General features: G+C 41.5%; 1 protein-coding gene across 5 annotated transcripts in view; it reads left to right on the top strand.

The window, feature by feature from the left end:
* cbfa2t2 (CBFA2/RUNX1 partner transcriptional co-repressor 2) overlaps nucleotides 1-23,659 on the top strand; it is a 35,931-nt gene that overhangs the window by 7,662 nt on the left and 4,610 nt on the right. For 2 of the 5 annotated variants that reach the window (XM_076884304.1, XM_004547644.3), the window contains exons 2-7: nucleotides 17,906-18,064; nucleotides 18,253-18,494; nucleotides 18,587-18,676; nucleotides 20,784-20,968; nucleotides 21,062-21,315; nucleotides 22,916-23,001. In XM_076884304.1, coding sequence (XP_076740419.1) covers nucleotides 17,906-18,064; nucleotides 18,253-18,494; nucleotides 18,587-18,676; nucleotides 20,784-20,968; nucleotides 21,062-21,315; nucleotides 22,916-23,001 — 1,016 coding nt within the window. Of the gene's footprint in view, nucleotides 1-7,502; nucleotides 7,894-15,462; nucleotides 15,669-17,905; nucleotides 18,065-18,252; nucleotides 18,495-18,586; nucleotides 18,677-20,783; nucleotides 20,969-21,061; nucleotides 21,316-22,915; nucleotides 23,002-23,659 lie in introns of those variants that run through there. The other 3 variants (XM_004547645.5, XM_004547647.5, XM_023155092.3) reach the window with 3 other exon arrangements.

Below are 23,659 nucleotides of genomic sequence, written 5' to 3'. Positions count from 1 at the left end.
GCAAACGCATCTGCAGCTCAGTCTAACTGAGCCATCTGTGTGCATAGCTTTTTTTGCAAGAGAGCCAGAGAGCATGCATGTGCCTTCCTTTCAGTGTGAGTTCAATTTAGTGTTAAATTTGAGCATTTACAGTTAGGAAAGACTTCCTGCTATCACTACCCAAAATTTAAGTCAATAGAATTATAAAACTGTCTCGTAGTAAAGTATTTATTAAGTCATGTTTGACGTTTTAGGTGGTAATGATTAAAGCATGATAAAGAAACACATCACTTACGCCTTCTTTTCTGAGGTTTAAGGGCCATACAATACTGCTGCGCAAATCAGACTACGTAATTTCTGGACAAATTGCAGTCAGACTGTTGCTTGGCCACAGGTGGCCCCAATAAAATGGTCAAGCTTAGATAACTGATTCACAAACAGTCGGGGACACCAACAGAAGGATAGATAAGTTTAGTTAGGTTGGAAATGTGTACAGATTAGCCATTTGTCCAATTTTCTGAGAAGGAGACAAGGGACATATGGTAATATTCAAATGAATCAGTTCATCAACTGTCAATAGCTTGCACCTCAGCAGTTGGCTACTATGGGGATGGCATGTGTCTGTGTAACCAGAGAGGTCTGTGTAAAATTTCTCTCAGCTCTGCTGTTCAAGAAAAAGCTTATAAATTCAGAACCACAAGTTGTATCAACATGATTTAAAAAACCATAAGAGTCACAAGAAGTTGCTGTTTTTTGTGTTCCTAGTCTTAAAAATGTGGTAAGGGAAGTAAAATGGAAAAATAAAAAGCAGCTTGTTTATGCTTTTCCCCTAAACTCCTTGACTGAATCATAATGGGAGTCAATTTGGCATTTACATAGCCCTTCTCTTACTCAAATACATCTAAATCAAAGTGTGTACATGCGTTAGCTTGGAGGAATGCATTGTTTGAAAGAAGATAAATTTCCCTATGATCTGGTGTAAAATGATGCTTGTAAAGTGATCATTGTGGGTTTATTAGTAGATTGAAGACACATTTTTCATTAAAAATGAGTCCTTTTTAGCCTTCTAATTCACTTGAACAGGGAAGGATTTGAGGGATTTTGTGGAAATTTTCAGTTATTTGAAACTCAAAACATCAAGAAAGCCAAAAAACATCATCTCACTGCAGGGTGAGTCAGTTTGGTGTGTGAATGACCTTTCTGTGACAAACAAGGAAGAGATCAGCTTAACATAAACTGGCACTCTTTGGTTTGCAACCTTTGCACTTTGCACTTTTCGGGTGGCATCAGTTGTTAATTTTTGGTGAAAAAGTGTCTAATTATCATTCATCAACATTGCTTACAAGACACAGCTTTTAGATTGTGAACTTCCATTTAACTAATAATGGAAGAAAATAATGACTTCAGTGTTTTATTCAGTTTCCATAAAAATTAAGGACATTAAAACAGAAGTAAGAGTTTGTGTTTGGAAGATTCTGGGAATCTTACCATCCTCCAATACTTTCCCACCGTCAATAACCAACACATACGGTAAAAAGGAGCTTTGCACTGTCTGTTTTTTGTTTGCATGACCTATTGTTTATCTGATCCCAAAGACAGAGAGAAAATAGCCCTCACTTTACCCTTGATTACTACCGAGAAGCATCTTATTTGATCTCTATTTTTTGCCTCTATCTGTATTTTTTTCTTTTTTTTATTACAGTAAATGGTCCATCAGATAGCAGTAGACCTTAGATAAATGTGGTGTAGACAATGTAATGGAAAATGCATTCTTTCAAGATCAGACAGGGAAATCTATGGCTGTGTCAAATTAGCCAACATCAGGATTCTGAACAGTGATCAGATGGAGGTATAGAGGGAAAGGAAACCGAGGGGGGCTGGTCCATGCTGGTAAGATGCGTAAAGAGAAGAGGGGCAGCAATGATGAGATTTAGCGGGAAAAATAGCAACAATATGGAAAATTACCCATAATTCTTATCAGCTAGCCTGGCAACTACCTCCTTTCTTTGCTGGCCTGACTAGCCTGATTTACAAAAAGAGACATTTGAGTATGCCCGCACGAACTAACCGAGATCCACAGAGCAAGAGGAACTGTTTTTACATGATTTTAGGATAATGTCTAGTGAATTAGGTTACATGCTTGCTGCCCTTTTCATGTTTCTGACATGAACACAGCAGGAGATGGTCAAATGGCATGTCACTGTGGGAAATAATCTATTTGGTTTAGGTGAAGCTTCTGCCTGGGTAGAGGTTGAAGCAGGCAAGTACAACAGACTGGAGTGCTGAGAGGTTAAAGGAGGTTAATGTAAGATATGACTGTGCCAGACTTTTGCATTTTCATATACACCTCACTGAAGCAGTGTTTAAGAAAGTTCAGGTCTGAGGTACATACGTAAAAATTACAAAATCTATATCTGCTAGGAAACTGATGGTGGAAATATTAAACATTTAGTGGGATTTCAATAAAAAGTTTTCATAATGAATATGGAATTCAGTGTGTGTGGGACCAGAATTATTATTATCTTGTAGTGTTGAATAGGGATGGGTATTGTTTAGGTTTTATCCGATACCAGTACCAAACCGGTACTTTTGAAACAGTGCCGGTGCTTAAACAGTGCTCGAACCGGTGCTTAAAGAATGGAGAACACAAAATTGGTCCAAAAACCTCTCATGTTTAGCTGTTTTTTTTGTAAAAAGATAACAATGTTAGCCTTTTCTGCAGCTATAGGGGATTTATGGCATCACTCTTGGCTGGAAGCAGTGCTTAAACAATGGAAAAAACACAAACTTTGTCCAAAAACCTCTCGTGTTTAGCTGTTTTCCACTTTTTCTTTTGTCATTTTAGCCTTTTTGGCCAGGGTGAAGGGAGTATCTGCCATGACACAAGAAGACAGCCGCATGTAACTACGACGGTGTTTGCTAGTTCACCTTACATGCATTAATGTAATAATGTGGTTAGCCTACTCAACGCAAATTACACACGAACAACATTAAGCTACTCATGCAGAGTAGATGATGCTGCGGCCATCATCATCATTTCTGCTACACTGGCAGGGCTAGGGGCCAGGACTCTTCTCTTCGGGTTTTTGGGGGATGTTGCTAACTCCGGGTCCGATAACAGGCACCACACCCGCAGTAGATGTGCTCGGTGTGAGCTCTTGCAGCAAGCTATCAAATACGGCGCATTTCTCGGCTTTTAAAAAAACGCTATGCGTCGCCAGGTGTTTCATCAGATTCGAGGTGTTACCTCCTTTGCACAGTATCAGCTTAAAGCACTTGTTGCAGGCTGCTGAGTTTGCATCTTTTGCTGTGAAGTACAGCCAGACTTTGAACGCTTCGCCTTGGGCATTTTTAATCTGTAGCTCTGCTCTAAAAGAACGTACGTACCTGGGCCCGCCTACTACGCTTGCAAAGGTAAAATGATTGGCTGGCCTCAACATACAGTTGAAGTTCCTTAAACATTCAGCCACGTTACCCAGTAAATTATTTGCATGCACAATCAACATATGAGTAGCCTCTAGAACCACTAGTATATTTGGATTAATTCAATTTTGTTAATGTGTCGGATTATTATTTTCTTTACGTGAGGCATCATACTGGCAGATTCCATTGTTGTTGTATTTCTGCATTCCTGTTTTTTGTATGAGGACCAGCTATGTGAGTGTAAAAACACGGTATTCTACTTTCTGTACTTGCGCCACTTGTATATGCTGTAGAGCTATAAACGTATCTGTCATCACAATAATGACCCATTAGAAAACAGTTTTCACTAGAAACACATGCATTCAGTGATCCAACCGTGTAAAACTGTGTTAAAAATGATTGGATGGAATTAATTTCGGATTGGTCTCAAGTACTCAGCAGGGTATAATAAAGCAATCCAAATGAAGGGATAGACACATGATACGCTCAACTTTTTTTCTGTTCTTTCCCATCAACATTCAGCGGTCCTGAATGTGTACACACACACACAGGCACACACAGAGGACCTAATGTTCTGTCTTGTTTACCCAATCACCATATTCCCATATATTTCCCCTTTTCATCCATCTTCCACTAATTTTTTTCTGGCCTTTCTAAAAAATGTTGTTTACTTTTTCTAAAAGTAGAAGTTTGGCTCGGGAGCGTGTGAACAGTAACAGATGCTGCACAGTCTCTGGTTCTGTCTCTGTCTCACTCTTTATCTCTCACACATACACACAATGACAAACAGCTGCAAGAGGCTTGAGCAGCTACAGTAAAAAGAACGCATAAAATATATACATGCACCATGATAAGTTTTTATAGAACTAATACAGGCTAACATAGAATATATTGTTTTCCTTATTTGGGACCCTTCTGGAAAGAGTTTTTGTGTAGTGAGTGTAGTGATCTCAAAATCTCAGCAGAGGGTTTGTTGTAAAAAGAAAAGTTGAACCATCACAGTGTGTAACAATGGATTGGACACTGTTATGTAAAACTTTTGAAGAGAGAAATGAAATTTAGGCACAATAAATACATTATAGGTGAACCTTTCAATGGTTGATTCAACAAAATAAAAATAAAGCACGTCTAAAAAGTGAACGTAAAACAGAAATCCAAAAGGAGGTACTTGAGAAGAACTAGACAAAGATGGAGCTGGTTACAGAATATATACATATACACATATGCAGGGATGATTTGTGATTAGGCACTGGAGGTGGAAACAATCAAACACAGGTGAAACTAAGGGGCGGGGCAGACGATAAGGATGGAAAGAAACAATATCAGTCAATCAAAACTTTATTTATAAATTTTGGATAAAACTAAGATCAGGTATAATAGATAGATAGATAGATAGATAGATAGATAGATAGATAGATAGATAGATAGATAGATAGGACAGGGACATGGTTTCTTTCCAGTTGTCTGTCCAAAAACTGCATAAAGGGGATTGTGTGAGAACCACTTTCTAAAATGACACATTATAGTCTTGTTAAGCCTTCCTGTGCCAACAGACCATCCATACATCCATCCATGTAATCAATAGAATGGATGTATTCGCCTGTTTCATCTTCTGCCTACCTTACTTCTCCAAAGAGCTTTTTGGGTAATGTAGCACGCAGCTTTGTATATTTAGTATTTATATGCAAATCATTTATCCTTCAAATGTCCTATTATGCTCATTTTCAGCTCTGTATTTTTATTATACAACAGCTCAAATTAATCATTTTTCTTGCACTGAAACAAATCATTTCGCCTCTATTGCTTTTAAGAACACTCTCACCTGAAGATAGCTGTCTTTTATTTGGCGAACCCTAGAAAAAGAATGTTTATAAAGCAAATGGCATACACTGACCAAGCTTTGGCTGTGTGTATTAACCTTAACATAACCTTTTTCTGAAAATATTTATGTTGGTCAAATGTGACGTTGCTTAAATTTGGGCTTTCAATGAGGACTTTCAAGCCAATATTGGTGGAAAAGACTAAAGACCATGCTTGTACATGTAAATCAGTTAGTATCTGATATCTATCACTGGCGTTAGCTCCTCCAGTATGTGCTGCCATCACGTACTGGTAACAGTATAGCTTCATATGCTTGGGCTTCCTAATTTCCCCACCTTTTCACCCCCTCTCTCTCCCTTTCTCACAACCACCTGGTCTTTCCTCTGAGCCTGCTGACTGACCAGATGCACCCTGAATAGAGCAGGCCTTCTACAACAGAGGAGCAGAGAAAGAGGTTATTAAGGGAGAATATTCAGTACAATTTAGGTTTTGACAGCCCACAGCAACATCAACACCCCCAGTGAAGTCTTTTATGACTGTATAGTTTACTATAGGTACATTTCTTTTCTGTGTTTACTTGATCTTAACAGAAACAACTGTGGATGATTGCTGTGTAATAATGTGGCTATATTAAAACTGGCTCTTGTGGCTGGTTTTGACTGCTATGTGTTTGTAGCAATTCTTTGATTCAAAAACTTCACAACAACTTCAATCAAAAAGCCTTAAAAATCTAACATTTGAACCATGTTTCACTGAGAACATTAAAATTTGCCCTTCAGGGTCCTGTTCACTCTTCTGTGGACCAGATAGATTGCAAATTGTTCCATATTTAGAAGTTGTTTGGGGAAAGTTTGGGGATAGTTCTATTAGAGTTCAACACATATTGTCTTTCTTTGTGTATGTGTGAACATCCTTGGCTGGATCGTTATGTTCACCTGTCTGGTTTAAATGCACATTCTCATTATTTTGCCTTGTCAAATTGATCCAAAACCCATAGAGTGGTTTAAAGTGGTCTCGAAAACAGAAGGTAGAGGATGTGTCTTTAGTTACATTAAAAGAGCACATTGATGAGCACCAGTTTTATGCTCATTACACTGACTTCCAGAACATTTTAGAATTCATTTTAAAATCTTAGTACTGATTTTTAAAGCTTTGAATTGTGACGCTCCTCTCTATATTTCTGATCTTTTAGAACCTTACACTCAGCCTGAGATCATCTAATCAAAGGCTGTTGGTAGTCCCCCGAACACGTTTTAAAACCAGAGGTGATAGATCTTTTACAGCGATGGCCCCCAGGTTGTGGAATTCTCTCCCTCCATCTTTACGTTGCCTGGATTGTATTTATTCCTTTAAACATCATCTTAAGACTCATTTATTTAGACTAGCTTTTAACTAGATTTGTGCTGTATGTTTGATTGTGCTGTGTTATGTTTATCAGTTTTATATTATTGTGAAGCACTTTGTGGTTTTCATCCTGTGAAGAGTGCTATATAAATCAATCAAAGTACAGTAAAGTAAACAAAAACAAACAAACTTGATCTTATATTTAACTGATCATAGTATTTCTGATCATAGTATTTCACGTGAGAAAAAAAAATATTAAAATGAACTGAATCCAGGTCATATTTTCTCTGGGTATGTGTAGACTGCCCAGCCTCAGCTAGGCACAAATATCTTAACCTGCTACTTGTCTCGTGCATAAATCAGGCAGTGATTTAAGTTTAACTCAGTCAAAATGGAGAGCAGAGGACAAGAGAGTAGAAGAGGAAAGAAGAATAACTCATTCATGCTCATCAAGTGCTCCTCAGTCCATTTGCTGGCAAGGCGAGTTGAGCTGGCTGCATTAAGGAACTGAAGAAAAAAAAAAGAGGGCTACACCGAAAGGGTTGAAAAGGGGAGGGAGGGTTGTTAGTATAAAAACATTTTAAGGGGAGATCCCCACTCTCTTGAGGGGGTGGGAGAGAGTGTGCCCCCCACTTCTACACATACACACATGCATGTACTTTTGTCTTGCTTGGCACAGTCTCTTGTTTAGCCTTTAGGTGCCAAAGCAATTAGTTATGTTAATTGCAAGGTCCATTGCACTGAATGCAGGTTGAATGGGGCCAGTCAGCAGTGGATGATTGGCCAGGATCCACAGGGGAAGGGGAGTGGGGTTCGGGGAGTGGGGGTTGTGACGTTGCTGGAACACTCGACCCATGAAAACAGAGGATGGGACAGTGTGTGGGAAAATAGGGGAGGAGCTAGAGCTGGAAAAGAGAGCTTGAGAGGGTGGGAGACAGAGCTTGAGAGAGCAAGCGTGAGAGAGGACGGAAATTCAGTCAGCAAAAGAGAGAGAATTAAGTAAAGCAGCCGTGGCGGAGTCGGTAGCAGAGATAGTAAGAGTGATAGAGAGAGCTTCACATGAGCGAAATAAAAGTAAGTAAGAGTGCGTGTAGTGCAGTGTTCGCTGGTCTGCTCGGTTATCTGTCTCCATCTGGGTGCCATCTGTGTCTTTGGCTCTGGCCTTCACCACACTGGGGCTCACATATGTGGGAATGCAAACACATGCCTGACATATGAAGGTGCGGAGTCACAAGAAGGGACAAAAAGCAAAGGATAAGAAAGCAAAACCCCAATACTGCAGCTGAGTTTCTCAAAGGACTGAGTGGACTCTACACTAGAGTGGAGGTAGGACTGAGCGTGTTCCAATATCAGTTTGTGTTTTTGGAGGATTTTTGTGTTTGTGTGTGAAAAATGCCTTGTTTTCACGAGTGAGTGAGTGTGGCAGATAGTCCACTTTATGTGCCTAGTTTGTGTGTTTCTGTGTGTGTTCCATCCTAAATCCCAGAGCTGCTCTGTGCTGTACAGATGGTGCCTCATCCTTATCTCTTCATCCTTGTTGAGTGAGGTAGAAGCCTCTTTTACCTGTGCACAGAAAATGTCTCCTGCCATATGGGCAAAATATTAATTGCCTTTTAAAAAATACTAATTTGTACTTATGTTTAGAAATATTTTAACATTTAACCAAGACTGTGTGGTTTGACTTTTCTTAGAGAAACTACAATAAACAGAACATTTTTGCTCTTCTGTTTCACATTCACCATTCTCTTTCCTTACCTTATTAGTGAAATGTATGTTTGTCCTATAGTTGCTTGTCTCAGTATGCAGGAAAAAAAAGATAACTACTATGAGAAAAAAGTTGCAGCATTCCCCAAAATTGGTGCAAAGGAGCCAAATGTGTTCTTCCACAAAGTTTAATCTAGCTGGATTGGCTGTGATATCTGGAGCATACTTTTTTTTCCTCTGTGGGATTCATGTGTGAACAGCCAAAACGGCAACCTCAACCAGATTTCTTTTTAAAAAACTGAGCAATTAGAGTGACTTTGTGTGTGAAAGGGGCTTATCTCTCTCAGCTGTCATTTCCTCAGATAGTAATCAGTTTTTCCACATGGCAAGCAGAGCAGAAGAAACTAGGTAAAGAAGACGTGTGCATCTGCTGTACAGTATCCCAGACATATGGGAAGAGGAGGGAAACTGCTGTGTCTGTCTTTCACGCTGTGCCTGCATGTTACACTCTGACATCAGTGGAGACGTTGATACTAGTGCAAATGTCACATTGTTGCATTGCTGTATATTTTGTCTGAGTTGGCCTTTTACAGTGCCATGCAGGGGATGTGTTCATGTTTCTTGTGCGCGGGGAGGATCTGACTGGAGACGCAGAAAGAGAAAAGGCAGAGAGACCTGGCCAGTGTCACACCAGACCAGGCCAGTTCATCGGGGAGATAGGAGCGACTAATTGTCGGCTGCACAGACTCAAACCAGAGACCCTTGTCTGGTCTGCTGGACTGTGTCATATTCCTGACAACAGGCACCGTGCTGTATCTGTGAGTTAGTGTATGTGTTTGTGCAGAGGACATTCAAGCTTCTTTTATTCAGAAATTTGATCCCACTTACATTCATTCCTGTTGAGCAGTTATAGTTTTTGTCTTAAATTTATGTGGCTTTGAAGTTTTCGATTGCACACTTCACAAGCGTACAGTATTTTTGAGTCTAAGGAAGTGAACGTGTCTCCATGTGCGTGCCAGGTGTCTTGCAGACATTGTGTCTGCTGAACTACAAGGTTGCTTGCCTTACAGCTTTCTGAAGCTTTTTTTCTTCTGACCTCAAACCCAGCTGAGTTTCTCTGCCAGAAGCAAAGTAATACATAGAGAAACAGACCACCATGACCCTTGCGTACTACAGAGAATACCCCCTGTTTCACCATGCGTATATACACACAGAACAGAGCAGCTGCTTCAAGAGTTTGCTGCAGGAAGTGCTCTATTAGTTCCAGTGGCGAGGTCTGTGATATCTGGCCCCAGGGGTTCAGTGAGACCGTGTGCTTATGAATGAATTTGAATGTTCTTGCTTATATGTTTACGTGTGTGGACACGAAAGGGTCACATCATTTAATCAAGCGAGACTATGCAGTCAATACAAGTAACAACCCGGAGTGTTAGTGGGTATCGAGAGACATTTTAGCATCAGTAGGCACCCCCACTCTGGCTGTCCTTCCTGTTGCAGGCCAGTGATATTGTAACTTGTCTCACCTTGCAAAGTGCGTTATTAAGAGCTCTCCTCCAGTGGTTCACTGACCTGAGAAACCCAGTCGGTGACCCATGACAAAACCTTTATTCACTGGGCTGATGTGGAGAAGAAGTATCAACATATAATTAATACGCTGTAAAATTGCGTAAGTAGTAGTTTTGGGTTGATATATAGTGACTTTGAAAATAGAAGATTAACACTTGTATTTTCAGAGTTGATGAAAGAGGTGGCATGTTACCAATAGTCTGTACGTAGTGCAGAGGACTAAATCACTTGGCTCAACGTGACTAAAATAGGTGCCAGGTCAGGGTATGGCACAGACCTTGTTTTTTGTTCAGCAGCATTACCTTCCTTCTCACATTGCATTAAGTCATTTCAGTGTTAAGCTGAAATGTCCAAGACTTAAGCATGAGGGCACACAGACGGATACCACTTTTCTACCCGCCCTAAAAAAACGGCATTTAACTTGTGCAAATTTTATGGAAAGATTGTGTAATTTTCCAATTCTAAACCCAAAAGTCAAAAAGTGATACTCAAGAGAAAAAGAAGAAGAAATGCATTTGCTGTTTTGTTAGGTGTGTGGGTGGACAAGCAATGGGTGGCGTTGCCTCTCTCCATGAATTGTCTGTCATAGTCATTATTTTCTCCTTTCTCTGGCTTTCCACCCCCCATCTTTGCCTCAGTCTGAAGAAGTGTGGATGTAAATGAGAACATTTCACTAACAAAAACAGTCTTTTGCCTATTGCGATTTGGTTGAGACTTTAAATCACTCTAATCTACATTTTCCTTCCACAGCATTTTCTGTTGCAGCTACAGTACGCTGCGTATTTTCCCAAGATATATAATAAGGAATACATTGTGTTCTTACCCGTATGTTTGCTAAAACCATACAGTACTCATACACAACAATAACACTCATCAAAACACACCTCAGCTCACACGTTTACCCATCCTCCATTACTATCATTGTCTCATTCTCCACATTGTTTTGAGCACAGCCGGCCTCTTTGTTTGACTTATCTGTCTCTCTCAGCGGCTGTTGAGCTCTGGTCTTTTATACAGCTGGGCAAAGCCTGCCCACAGCTCCGTGTTGTTGTTGTTTTTCTTTTATGGTACTCAGCTTTGAGTGATTGGATCGCCAAAATCCGAGTGTGACAGATTAGTCATCTTCATAGTCAAGGTTTAGAAAAAAGTAGATTTTTACTACAGTTGTGCTGCTTTCAAGCATGAACTCCAGAAAATGTTAAGAGAGTCAGGTTGGGACATGGTCCAGAGTTGTCCTTTCTCACATGTCCCACATTCACTAGCTGAGAAATCAGTGCACGGATACTAAACGGTCCAAAATCCCACAGATTTTTTTCCTGGAAGCTTTAAGACGTTTTAATCCGGCTTTATATTTGTTTTGTAGTTTTTTTATGGTTTGCTTGTGAACTAAGCATATTCCTTCCTTTTCATGTGTTTGGCCAACAGTATGTTTTTGAAAGCAAGATCAATGCTGATCCATTTCCTTCTTAGCATTTTAGGATTAATGTATAAAAAAAATCCATAAGATTAACTTAAACATGAACCCCAATACTAAGCCATTGTACCAGCTCTCCCAGTCTCGGTCAAAACCTGCAGTTTAACTTCAGCATGCCATGTGGGGATGTAACATCTGGTTGGACCTGAGCCGAGGCCATAAAGCCTCTGACACCTGGTCCAAAACAGGCCAGCCTTAATGTTAGCTTTGTTTTCTTGTGTCTAGAGCTTGTATTTTTGTTTTATGGATTACTGTAACTTACTAGTTCAATGTGTGCTTTATTGTGCACACGTGTGTGAATGTATGTTAATATGGATTTGAGATCTTCATCATGAAACATGTACAGCGGGTGAGAAAATGGGGGCTACGCAACTTAATTTTTATACTGTCATGCTTCCATGAATATTGCCACTGATTATATTCCACTTGCTGGTTTTGAGTTTGAAGACTCATCAGTCTCTTGATGATTGATGGGCAGGCTAACCAATTAGTTACAGAGAGGTGAGAAGGGTTGTAACCAGATAGGCAGATAATCCACTGGGCTCAGAGAAGGCTGGTGTGTGTGTGTGTGTGTGTGTGTGTGTGTGTGTGTGTGTGTGTGTGTGTGTGTGTGTGTGTGTGTGTGTGTGTGTGTGTGTGTGTGTGTGTGTGTGATTGACAGATATGAACTGTCCTTGTAGTGCCATTGTTGTTATTTGTGTGGCCATGTTTATATGCGCCCTGGGCAGGCAACACCTGGTGAACAGGGCTAATACGCACACACAACGCACGGACATGATGACACAAATACACTTAGAGCTCTATACTTTGGCCCAGATGTGTGTCACATTCATTTAACCTATTGATTATGGAACAAAGCTCGGTGTGAGTCTTTCCCAGATATATTAGTATTACCCTTCATGCAAGAATCTTAAAGCAAAAATAACAATATTTGCATTCATTAGTGTCTTCAGTGTCTGAAATACCTGGGCATTAAATATTTGGGCTTTCTAAAAGAACTTAACAGCAGTATAGGTTGAAGTAAATTATATTGCTCTGTAAAAGGTGTTTGCACCACATTAAGTCAAAGGAGCTTGGAAAGAAAAGCGTCTGGACTTCTTTAAGTTGCTTGAAGACGTTTCACCTCTCATCCGAGAAGCTTCTTCAGTTCTAAGGTCAAATGGTGGAGAGTCCCAGATTTACCAGAACCTTCACAGTCATATGCACCACATTAAGTTTCTGCCTTTCTGATCCACTGCTATGTTTTAAAAAAAATCTAACAGCAATCAGTGACTGCAATGTGGTGTGTGGTGTTTTCAAGTGTTTTTAAGGTCAGCAACTTCAGATCCCATCCAGTCAGTCTTCTCCCTGCGGTCTGACCTCATACACATGGACACTGTGCATATTGTTATCCAGCCTCTGCCAAACCGCCTCTGCTTCCAGCATCACGTCACTGTACCTCTTTTTACTGCTCATTCTTAGTTTTTATAGACAACTTCTGTCTGCCTTGCTGTCCCCTCTTTTTCGTTTTCCTTTTCAGTTTGCCACTAAGTATATTTCCATCCCAGAGTTCCTTTTTTCACTATGTGGCACGCTGGATTACGGTGGTGTTTTTGCAATTATCTCTCTGAGTGATGAGGATATGCGAGGGCTTCTCTCACCATCAGCCTGTCATAGGGACATGTGATAAATTCACTTCGGAGACATGTCTGTGCTTCTTCATATGTGAGAATGAGAGTACTTTTTTGTCCAAAGTCATACCTCTTCCTTCTCCTTACGTCTACAGCTTTCTTTGCTTTTTCCCTGTACTGTCAACCTTGCCACCTTCCTATCGTTCCCCTTCCTAGCAGAGTTGGAAGCAGAGTGTTGACATTGGGTTTTATCCAAATATGTAGTCTACGAGGCTGGAAGGTGGTAATGAAAGCCAAGAAAAACAGCCTGGCTCTGAGTCTAACAACCAGGCTTGTCCTTCTGATGAAACCAAAGGAAAACAGTATTTTCTGTCCTTGTTATTCCTTTCCTCCCATCCTACACCTCTTTCCTCGCTCTGCTTGCATCCTGTCCTTTTCTATCTCTGGTGCTTCTGATTCGCAGACTAATTCATTGTCTCCCTCTGTGCTTTATAAAACTCTGTGTGAAAATGTGACAAATATTACATTTTTAATGTGGGAGCCATTTTGTCAGATGCTAACTGTGATAAAGTCACGTTACTGTTATCGTAAAGGGCTATCCAGGCTTTGTTCTTAAGTGGGAGTAAATTCAAATTTAAAAAGTCTTCTTTTTTTATAGATGTAAATTTTAATAGTCTAAAAAAATACATTTGTAACATGTGGGTCTGCGATTTGTTACATGGAAGCAAGGCATCTGTGTTGCTGCAACAGTTGAGGAGGTGTCAGTCCCAAGAGGGTAATAATGTAAATGAAGTTGATTAAAGCAGAGATGATGTCACCTGAGTTTCTTCATCTCTCAAACTGGATATTATAAAATACAAAGTCACGTAACTCGTTGTTTGGCAACAGTATGGCACTGAGAGGGACATGGACTATTATCTATTTTAAAAGTGGATGTGGCTGTGTGCGGGTGTGTATGTTGCTTCATGTATCCTTGTGCTGTGTGTGTGTGTGTGTGTGCTTGTGTTTGTGTGGGTGGAGGTCAGAACGGAGTGCAGGATAGAGGAACAGATGTGCGCTGTATTGTGGCTGTGTGCGCGGATGGACGGGGACCAGGTGCAGCCTTTGTCTCTCTAGCATTTAAGTCCACTCGCTCGCATTCAGCTGCCTCGTGCCTCCCCTCCCCTCTGTGCACCCTCCTTCCTCCTCTCCTTGGAGGGAAGGCAGAGATGTGTGTGTGTGTTTGTGTGTGTGGGCCGGGCTGCCTTGGCTTAAAGGAAGGGTTTGCAGCAGTCCCTTCTGCCCCCCCTTCTCTCACAGGTGACTGTTGGAGGTCCCAGCTGGCCAGCTCTTGGCCGATTAGATCCATATGGTACAGGAGGAGGAGGAGGAGGAGGAGGAGGAGAGGGAACCTGGTTAATTTTGAAATCAATTGCTTTCCTTTTTTCTTTTTTTTTCAAAGTGTTTCACTGGTTGAATACTAAGCCTCTGTCAGTTGTTTAAAGTATGTGTTATCCTTTCACTTCAGGACTTCATAGACTAGAATTAGGATTGCAGAAATACGGCAGCATTTTGGAAGATATACTTGTGCGCTGTTTAATTAAGAGTTACAAATGTCATTTCGTGTAGTATTTTTTTTTTAGCCATGCTTGGGACAAAATGTAGAAAAGGTTAAAGGAAGCTAAGCACTGAAGTTAGAGGAAAATAGGGTTGTAGTTACTCCGGTTCTCTTGCATCTGTTAGATGTCACTGTCACCACAAAGGTTCTCACTTTGATGAGACTTATAAGTTGCTATATTTAAACTTTTTTTAGTCAGATGAGATGTGAGGCACTGTCGTGCAAAACTAGGGTAATAAGCTTGACTTTTTTTCTCATAGATAGTACGCACAGCTGGGCTAAACCTCCAAAAAACATCCTGTTGATGTCTTCTTGTCTGACTCATGATAAGAAAACTAAATATTTGACAGCATTTCTTGAAAAAAAGAATTCATAATGTTATTTTCATGTGCGTGTGTTTGCGTTAACATGTGTGTGTCTTGACCCCTACATACTTGTATCATTGCACATGCCACAAATTTTCTTTGTGCTCACTGATAAATTAGTTCGGTCCGTGTTACATCTTCTCTCACCTCATCTACGGTGACAAGACAGAGAGCAGTGTGGTTCGAGTACACACACCACCGCACAGCGGCACACACACACACATGCTTCACAGCTGCCAGCCTCTCACAGGGAGTTTAGACTTCAGAGTTAAAACATGAGCTTAATAAACCTTTACACTGAACCCATTTATTTATACACCACATCAAGTGTGATTTATTTCTGTGGACTCGTTATAGCTTATCCATCCCGTCTTTATGTAAGGAGGTCGGTAAATGTTCTCGAAAGTGTATTTGTCTTTTCATTTGCAATTTCATTAGTTAATGGATTGCTTTTACAGCGGTGGCTCAACAGGAATAGTCACATTATGTTTCTCTATCCCTTTCCTCTCTTTCTGAGCCTCGTTCTGAATCATCACTTGCAGAGGCAGCAATTAAAGTCAGCTGAATGTTTTAATGCAGATGAGCGTCACCTGAAGCTGAACAAACAAGGAACACCTGGCTAGCAACAGCCATCACTGCAGATGCATTTTATTTTCCATCCCTGTGATAACAACTGTTGTAGAAAGCAAACACTTAAGGTCAGGAAACTTTCAAGATTGTAAAATTATGGATTATCTTATTTGTGCATGAAGACGTGAGACAGAAAAACAGCAGCACAATATGGTGTGAGTTTAACATGTAATCCTTTTTGGTTATATCCACCAGAAATGAGTTGATGGAGTACCCAGTTTTATATTTTAGTAAGCACTGGTAACAGTGCTATCTGCTTTTTTCAAAAGTATTGCCTATTCATTGTGGCATTTCTGTGTAATCCTGTTGATGTGTGGTGAGGAGCTTTGTGTACCTTCCCTTTGTTGCATTAAAGCAAGGATGACAGGTGGCATTTAGACCAGACAAACACCCCACATCCTCCTCTAAGCCAATATTCACCTGAGTTAACATTAGGCCACTTTGTGCACTCTGTGCATATGCGTTTTGTGGCTGCTGTGACAGCTGCCTCCTGAGACAGCCCTGTGACTATACCATGGACTCAGGTGCTCGCAAGCCAGATGAAGTCATCTAGCTATGTGTGCTGTCTAATTGACAAGCAGAGGCAATTCTCTAAGGGTTGTCAGGAGTACACGCGCACACACCTGATGTCTCCTGCTTTGGCTGTTACCTCTGGCATGGCTAACAGCAGACTGTGCCACATCTTAAGCTTGCATGAACCCTGCTGCAGCTTTGTTTCTGTTGCATGCTCAAAGGTCATGCAGTAAGGAATATAAATACAATATGTTGCTATGTTTACATTCTGCAGAATTATGCATGCCTGCCAGTTAAAGTCAAACACAAAATGGTGCTTACAAGTATGGCAGTCAGTTTGGATCCAAACTACTGTTCACAACCAGTGGTTAATGGTTCATAATGTGTCAAAGAACTTGGGAATACACTTCAAGCTGAATTCTCCAATCCTGGCTTTTGTGTGCGTATGAAGTTGTTTACTTGGTAAGAGTGTTGACACTGAGGCCATATGCCCCGTTGATTCTGTTATTGAGATGTCAGTCTAATTTCCTGGCCATACGGATGGAGTGTGCGGAGCTTTGGAGCCGGTGTGTGTGTGTGCTGCAGGCTGCTTCCTACAGTGCACTGGCAGACCGCGTGTGTGGTGGGTACGGCAGTCCAAATGTCTGCATAGATCCCTCCTTCCTGCCCCCTATGTTCGTGAACAGGTGGAGTGATGGCAGGCAGGCCACGGGGGCTGAGAAAGAATGAAATGGTACGAGGGAGAGAGTTTTAAGAGGACTGCAAAACAGAAGGAAGAACACTCAAAGCTGTATAATGAGTTGCAGACATGACAGATGAGTTGCACAGGGCAGATTGAGAAAGTGCGAGCATAGGATGCAAAAGAGATTTGTTGCCAAAACTTGAGGAAATTTGCACTTTTGCATTCAGATCCATTTGTTTTTGTAATAATTCTGCATGTTTTCACATTTTTTGCACTCACAACAGTACCTTTTATTCATTCCGTGGGCTTCTTTTCAGTTTTCTTTGAGTTACCTACTGACAGCTTAAACCTTTTGACTTAAGCCTTTATAAACTCGGACCTCGTGGCTGAAGGCCATCCAGAGTTCATAGCTGTGAAAAAGAAATAAAGGGTGCTATTGAGTCCAAAGCCCTAAAACCATGAACCCACATTTAGAAGCTGCTTTCTGCTAACCTATGACCTGTGAGACCATGCTTGTCTATTAATTGTCAATTCTTGAAGCTGTTAGAAAAGTCTGATCCACTCTAAATGGAGACGGGATCCGGCCCTCATGGTTCTCGAAAAGACAAAGACAGCTTCTGATCCACATCTCCCCACCACTACACCCCCCATTACACTTTCTCCATAGCCCTTATCTGGTGGTCTCATTCAACGTCAATAGCATATTGAGAAGTTGCATTTAACATTCAAAAGCTTTGTCGATCTTGTTAGTAAAGCGTGAAATAGCCCGTCCCTTTTTCTCTGTCTCTCCTATTTCTTGGGGAGCTCAATGAGGAGGCATTCTACTCCCACACAATGGCCTTCTTCAGAATTTCTTCTGTTATTGATCTGAATGGGTGAGAGTGAGGGGCTAAACTTCAGACATCTGGCTCTTTGATGGGGGCAGGGTGGTTGGTGCCCTGGCAGTGTGTGTTGTATCATGCAAAGTGAGTTGAGGAGAGGGGGCTGGGCATTGTTGTTGTCTTTTGTAACAATAGGCATGACGCTTTTGAATTGATTTAAACAACTGAGCTAATGGGGGGTAAAGTTAAAGTAGTGCTTCTTTTTTTAATTTTTGTGGATGTCATAGCAAGTTACAGTTATTTAACTTTGGTTCACTCATATAGACCTGCTGGTTTCTGATGCCCTCACCTCACCTACCTTCTTTCCTCTTTGCAGACAGTAGAGAGAAGAAGAGCCCTGCCATGCCCGGTTCTCCTGTGGATGCTAAGACTCATTCCAGATCAGCCCCCAGCAGCAGCGCCAGCTCCACTATGCCACCCCTACCTTCTGTCAACCCCAGTGGCCCACGACCGGCCTCTTTTTCCACCACAGCATGTAAGAGTAATAATTAAATCTATACTTAAAGAATTTCTCTCATTCTTCCAGCTTGTCTTTTTGTTTCCTCTTCAGTCTTTGTTCCTTTTCACAAACCAAAGTTGTAGACAAGCTGGAGTTGTAACCACACTCAGCAGGGTTTATTTTGATTTCTCTTCTCTTCATGTTGGTTTTCCGTCCTTCCCCAGTGACCAATGGGAATCATCATTCCCCACCAACACTGAATGCAGTGCCATCTCCACCACAGCGTTACAGCAATGGACCGTCCTCTTCCTCTTCCTCATCGCTGGCTAACCAGCAGCTGCCAGCCACCTGTGGGGCACGCCAGCTGAGCAAGCTGAAACGTTTCTTGACCACACTGCAGCAGTTTGGCAACGACATTTCTCCTGAGATTGGAGACAGCGTCCGAAGCCTAGTTCTGGCCCTTGTGGTAAATTCTATGATGGCATACTGAAGAGAAAAACAAGTCAACATTTTATAGAAATGCATTTAAATTAAACCTTCCCTTTTCCTATCTTTTAGAATTCAACAGTTACCATTGAGGAGTTTCACTCACGGCTTCAGGAGGCTACCAACTTCCCCTTACGACCCTTTGTTATTCCTTTTCTCAAGGTAAACATGCCTCCACCCCCTCCTTTTCCCATCTTTCTGTATTTGCTTTGTGCAGTTCTGCATGGAATTACTTCCCTTTTCTTTTCACAGCACTAGTGTTCTTCCTCCGTTGAGTTAAATGGTTTTACTCCTTGTGGTGTAAAGTTGCCCATCAGATAGTTGCCTAAGTGTAGTTTTGTTAATTGAATTGGCCATTTCAGGTTCAAAGTAACCGTCAAGATTTACGTGTTGACTTGACAAGCAACAGATGACTGTGTGTTAACAGCCTCTTGAGCCCCTCTGTAACCAGGGAAGTCTGCAAGTGTATACTTTTAGTAGCTCCTTGCAGTAAAGCATCCCATAAATCTTGTATAACTGGACTTCAAGCTATAAAAAGCGGCTTTTTTTTACACTTACTTCTTGGTTATCTCTGGAGCCCTTCCGTCTGTCTAAATCCTTGATTATAGTCTCTTGTGGACAGCTATTCATTCCTTTTATACTTCTTTGAAGTCCGCTGCCTGGGGAGCATACATATTTCGTGCATTGTGATGTAAATTTTACACGGACGAGTCCGCACAGTCACGAAAAACAGGCAGGCATTTGGACATCTGCATGCACCATCGCACTCAATAGGTGATGATAAAAATGTACATTTCTCAGACGTTTGCGGACACTATCTTACTTGCGAATGGGGAAAAAGTTAAACAAGACTTTTGGTGGCTGAGACAAGAATGCTCTGTTTTTGTTGTTCTACTGATTTATTGCAATGATGTGGCGTTCTCACTATTTAATAGCAACTGCTGGAGTCTCTCTTAAGAGAGCAGTTGGGACAAGATCTATAGAAAAGACAGAGAAGTGGATGAGAAGGAGAGAGGGAAAAGTGGGAACTCGGAAGTGTGAAACATGCCTATAAAGTGTTCCCTTCCTTTTTTATGGTCTCCACTGCGCCATATGGAGCCGTTGTCCCGTTAAAAGAGCATTCAGCTGCCAAGGCGCCGCCAATCTAGCATCCGCCCTGCTGAAGCCCAGAGAACCCGATGCTCAACTGACACATAGCACATGTGTCCGCTAGCTGGGGCCCCAGGGAAAGAAGGGATGCAGAGGAGCATGGGAAACAGGAAAAAAAGGAGAGCCCAGGGATATTATAGAGAGGCGATCGTAAAGCAGAAGTGTCTGCGTCTATAGGGGAACTACAAGCGATACTGTAAGGATCAGCTCACTGAGGCATAGAGGAATGTTTGTTTCAATGGACAAAAAGAGGTCTTTGCAGAGTAGTAAAGTGATGTTTAACTAATACTATATGTAGTTTCAAATACTAAATAACAATAAGAGGTCAGTCACAAAATGAAAACGGCTGGTTATTTAGTTGGTTGCTCAAGAAGAGAGAGAGGAGGGAGCAAGGAAGTGGTGTAATTGCAAACACACTGAAGTCTGTTCCTAATTAGGGAAACGCAGGGAACAAAAGAGAGATGGAAAGATTGGATGGAGACAGTCCCAGATAAATACAAAAAAAAACTGAGGGGATGAGGAATTAGGGAGAAGTCTGTGTATCATTTGTTTTGAAATGTTTCTAAATTTCTAAGCCTCTGTATCATCACGCATACCTTTGCTGTGACCAACACATTATGCTCTGCACACATGCTGCTTGCAAGAGGTTCATAACCAACATCAGTTGCAGCTTAGAAAACTCTGATTTTCATTTGAATTAGGAAAGCCGCAGCCTCCTTGGAGGCAGCTGGAGAACAGCACCCAGACACAGATCTAGCCTTACAGCCAGACCCCAAGGAGTCACTGCCCCCCTTAAAACCAATTTTCTTCCAGCCAGGCGTCTTCCCCAGGAGGCAGATCTGCACTGTATCTGTTGGCTCTGTTGCAGCATGAACGTAGTCTGTCTAGGATAGTTCTGGTGTGTTTGGTCCAGATCTCCCCTCCTGTTTGTCACTATCAGGTTTTCTGGTGTTTCTCTCTTTCTGTCTGCGTTCGTCTTTGAATGAGTAAAATCAATGCTCATTGATATAGGAGCGAGTAGTGGCCAAAGTCTACTTATACATGGGTTCAATGTGCTCTATGAAAATAACTACCTGCAAATCATAATCAAACTTAACAAGTATAATTTCTTTCTTGTCAGGCAAACCTCCCTTTGCTGCAGAGGGAGTTGCTCCACTGTGCACGGGCAGCCAAGCAGACCCCAGCTCAGTACTTGTCCCAGCATGAGCACCTCCTGCTAAGCACCACTCTGGCATCTTCTCCAGACTCCTCTGAGCTCCTGATGGAGCCTCCAGAGCCTGGAACCAAGAGACACAGCCCAAGCAGGTTAGATAAATGCATAAAAAAGAGCTATAATACATAGAGTATATAGGTAAACAGTGAGAGAGCTACATTAAATCACTCCTGTCTCCCCCTCAGGGCTAAAGAGAACGGTTTCCGTGAACGCCCACCTGTAGCTATGGAGCCTGCCGCAAAGCGGATTTGCACCATCAGCCCAGCTCCCCGACACAGCCCTGCTCACCCATTGCCACTGACCGCCCAGCTTCACCCGACCCCTCCACCCTTGCAGCATTACGCCCTGGATGACATCGCAGCACCTCACATCCTGCACCGTGAGCACAGCCAACGTGTTTTGGAGATCCGCGAACTCAAAGACAGGCCACGACTTCCTGGTATGTGATGCAAACTCAGTGTAAGGATATTCCTGATGAACTTCATTTCTGAAGTTGTTTCCAGTCTACATTGTGGGTGATAAGGTGATGCATATTCAGTCTCAGTTGTAGCCTTTGTGGCAGCAGTGAATAAGTGTTGTAGGCATCCTTGTGAACCAAATATACAAGTGTGTGGTGTCAAACTTGTTTGCACATTTCTGTAGAACATCCGTACAACAGAACTTTATTGGCTCTTTACAGTAGTTTGAATGCAAGTAGCTGCTAACCATATTTAGAAATGAACATACTTGCATGAAGACAGATGCACACAAATATCATATTCTATATGTGATAATGGGTGGTCTCTGTGTTTGTGTAGGCAAGACCCATATATCTCAGGAGTCCACGTATGTATATAAACAGAGCCATACTGTCCAGGCAGGGAGAGCTGGATGTACTCTGGTGTATATCTAGCCTTCATTTGGGGCTTGTCAGCACTCAGTGGAAACATCGGTAGCACACATACACACATACAGACACACACCTTGATATGTTCCTGGTAGAGGTGCTGTGTTTATGAGTCCTTAGTCCCCTGTCTGACAGCCTCCCGACCGCCTGCCGCCACTTAACTCATAGGCACACACACTCACGCATAAACACATCAGTCCACACACTGGTGGCTTTGAACTGATGGACACTGATGAGAACCAGAAGTAGCGAAGATGTTGAGAAGGCAGTGTGCATGAGGGTATCATTGCTCTCCTAAACAACCCTTGTGTGCTGGGTCTTGTTGGCTCTTTCTTACCAAATTTTTAAGAGATTGTGGTTTGCATCTTTGTAGACAGCGTGGGTCTACTTGCATGAACATGTGGATGTTTTTTAGCCTCTGTGTGAGTACAAACTTGTGTGCAAACGCTGATTACTGTTAAATGTATTTGGATATTGCTGATGTCACAGTGTAATGACTGGATTTGAATCAGATTAGCTTTGTTTTTGTGTGTGTGCGTGTAGCCGTAATAGTCTACAATGAGTGTCAGAACGGCTGGTTGTGTTTAGAAGTGGAGCCACTCCACTCAGCCTGAGTGTCTCCCTACTGGAATGCTGTGAGCTCCAGGAGGGGAGGTGCTAAGGGAGACATTTTGGGTGTATGTGAGTGTGTGGTTGACAGCTGACTTCCAGATGTGTGCAAGCTCTGGAGCTCTGGGCGCTGGGAGTCTGTTTTATATCACAGGGGTCTCTTTTTCACTTTCGCTCAATCTTTGTTTCTCACTGTCCCTTTATCTTCTTGCCTCTGCATGTTCACTTGCCCTCAATCAAGACATGAACAAAAATAAAATAAATAAAACTCCTTTTGTCATCCTTAATTGTCGTGTGTTCGAGTTTTAGCTAATTGCCTCGATTTAGTACTTTTAAATTTGTTTAGTTTCTCATGGTGGGAAATGATAAAATTGTCTTTAAGTTTAATGTAAATATGTTTTTTGTAATTTTAACAGAAGCACTTATTTACCATATATAGACATGCGTAGGTGTTTTTGACTCACTGTCACTTGTGGCTTCTCTTGCATTAAGAAGAATGTTAATCATGATGGCCTGTGGTTTGTCTTGTGTGTGATTCAATCAGGCACTAATGGGGGCTACCGTGAGGAGCCAGTGGACCACAGACTGACAGACAGAGAGTGGGCTGATGAATGGAGGCATCTGGACCATGTAAGTCTGCGGACAGGCACCACTGGTGCTGTTGACTTTTGATACAGAAAGAATGTGATTTGTTTTACTGGGGTTTACCACTAAAGCAATCTATCACAGCTTAAAAGCACACATAATCGGCAGGCCAGAACTTTCTGATAAGACATCATTGGTTTATAAGCTGCAATTAATTTATTTGGTATGGGTTCAAACATGTTATTGGGGGTTCATTATTAAACTTATTATTAGCTGTTAAGGGGAACTTTTCATGATGTAGGAAATGCTCCCTCAGCAAGACACTTTTCCATAGGTACCTATTGAAATAATAGACTGTATGATTGTGTGATTTATTGGCAAAAAAGGCTTGTAGGTAATTTGAAGTAAAATATAAATATAAAGTCAAGAAAGGGTTATGCAATAGGTCTGTGAATGTGGACGTTAATGAGTTTCTTAATGGATTGTGATTAAGACATCCTGAACTACCTTTCCAGGAGATAAATGGTCAGGTTATTGAAAAGGTTACAAGAAGAAGAAACATAGCAAAGACACAAAAGTTTGCTGGGAAATTACAATTATTAACATAAGTCAATGTGTTTTAGGCATTAAAACAAGGTATTTATGTTTAACTGCTTACTGGGATGAAATTCTATCAAGTCAAGGAGATGGTTTGTGAAACTGG

The sequence above is a fragment of the Maylandia zebra genome, linkage group LG5 (assembly GCF_041146795.1).
Source record: "Maylandia zebra isolate NMK-2024a linkage group LG5, Mzebra_GT3a, whole genome shotgun sequence".
Lineage (NCBI taxonomy): Eukaryota > Metazoa > Chordata > Actinopteri > Cichliformes > Cichlidae > Maylandia > Maylandia zebra.
Note: the sequence above shows the minus strand (reverse complement) of the source record. Positions and strands in the feature narration are given on the sequence as shown.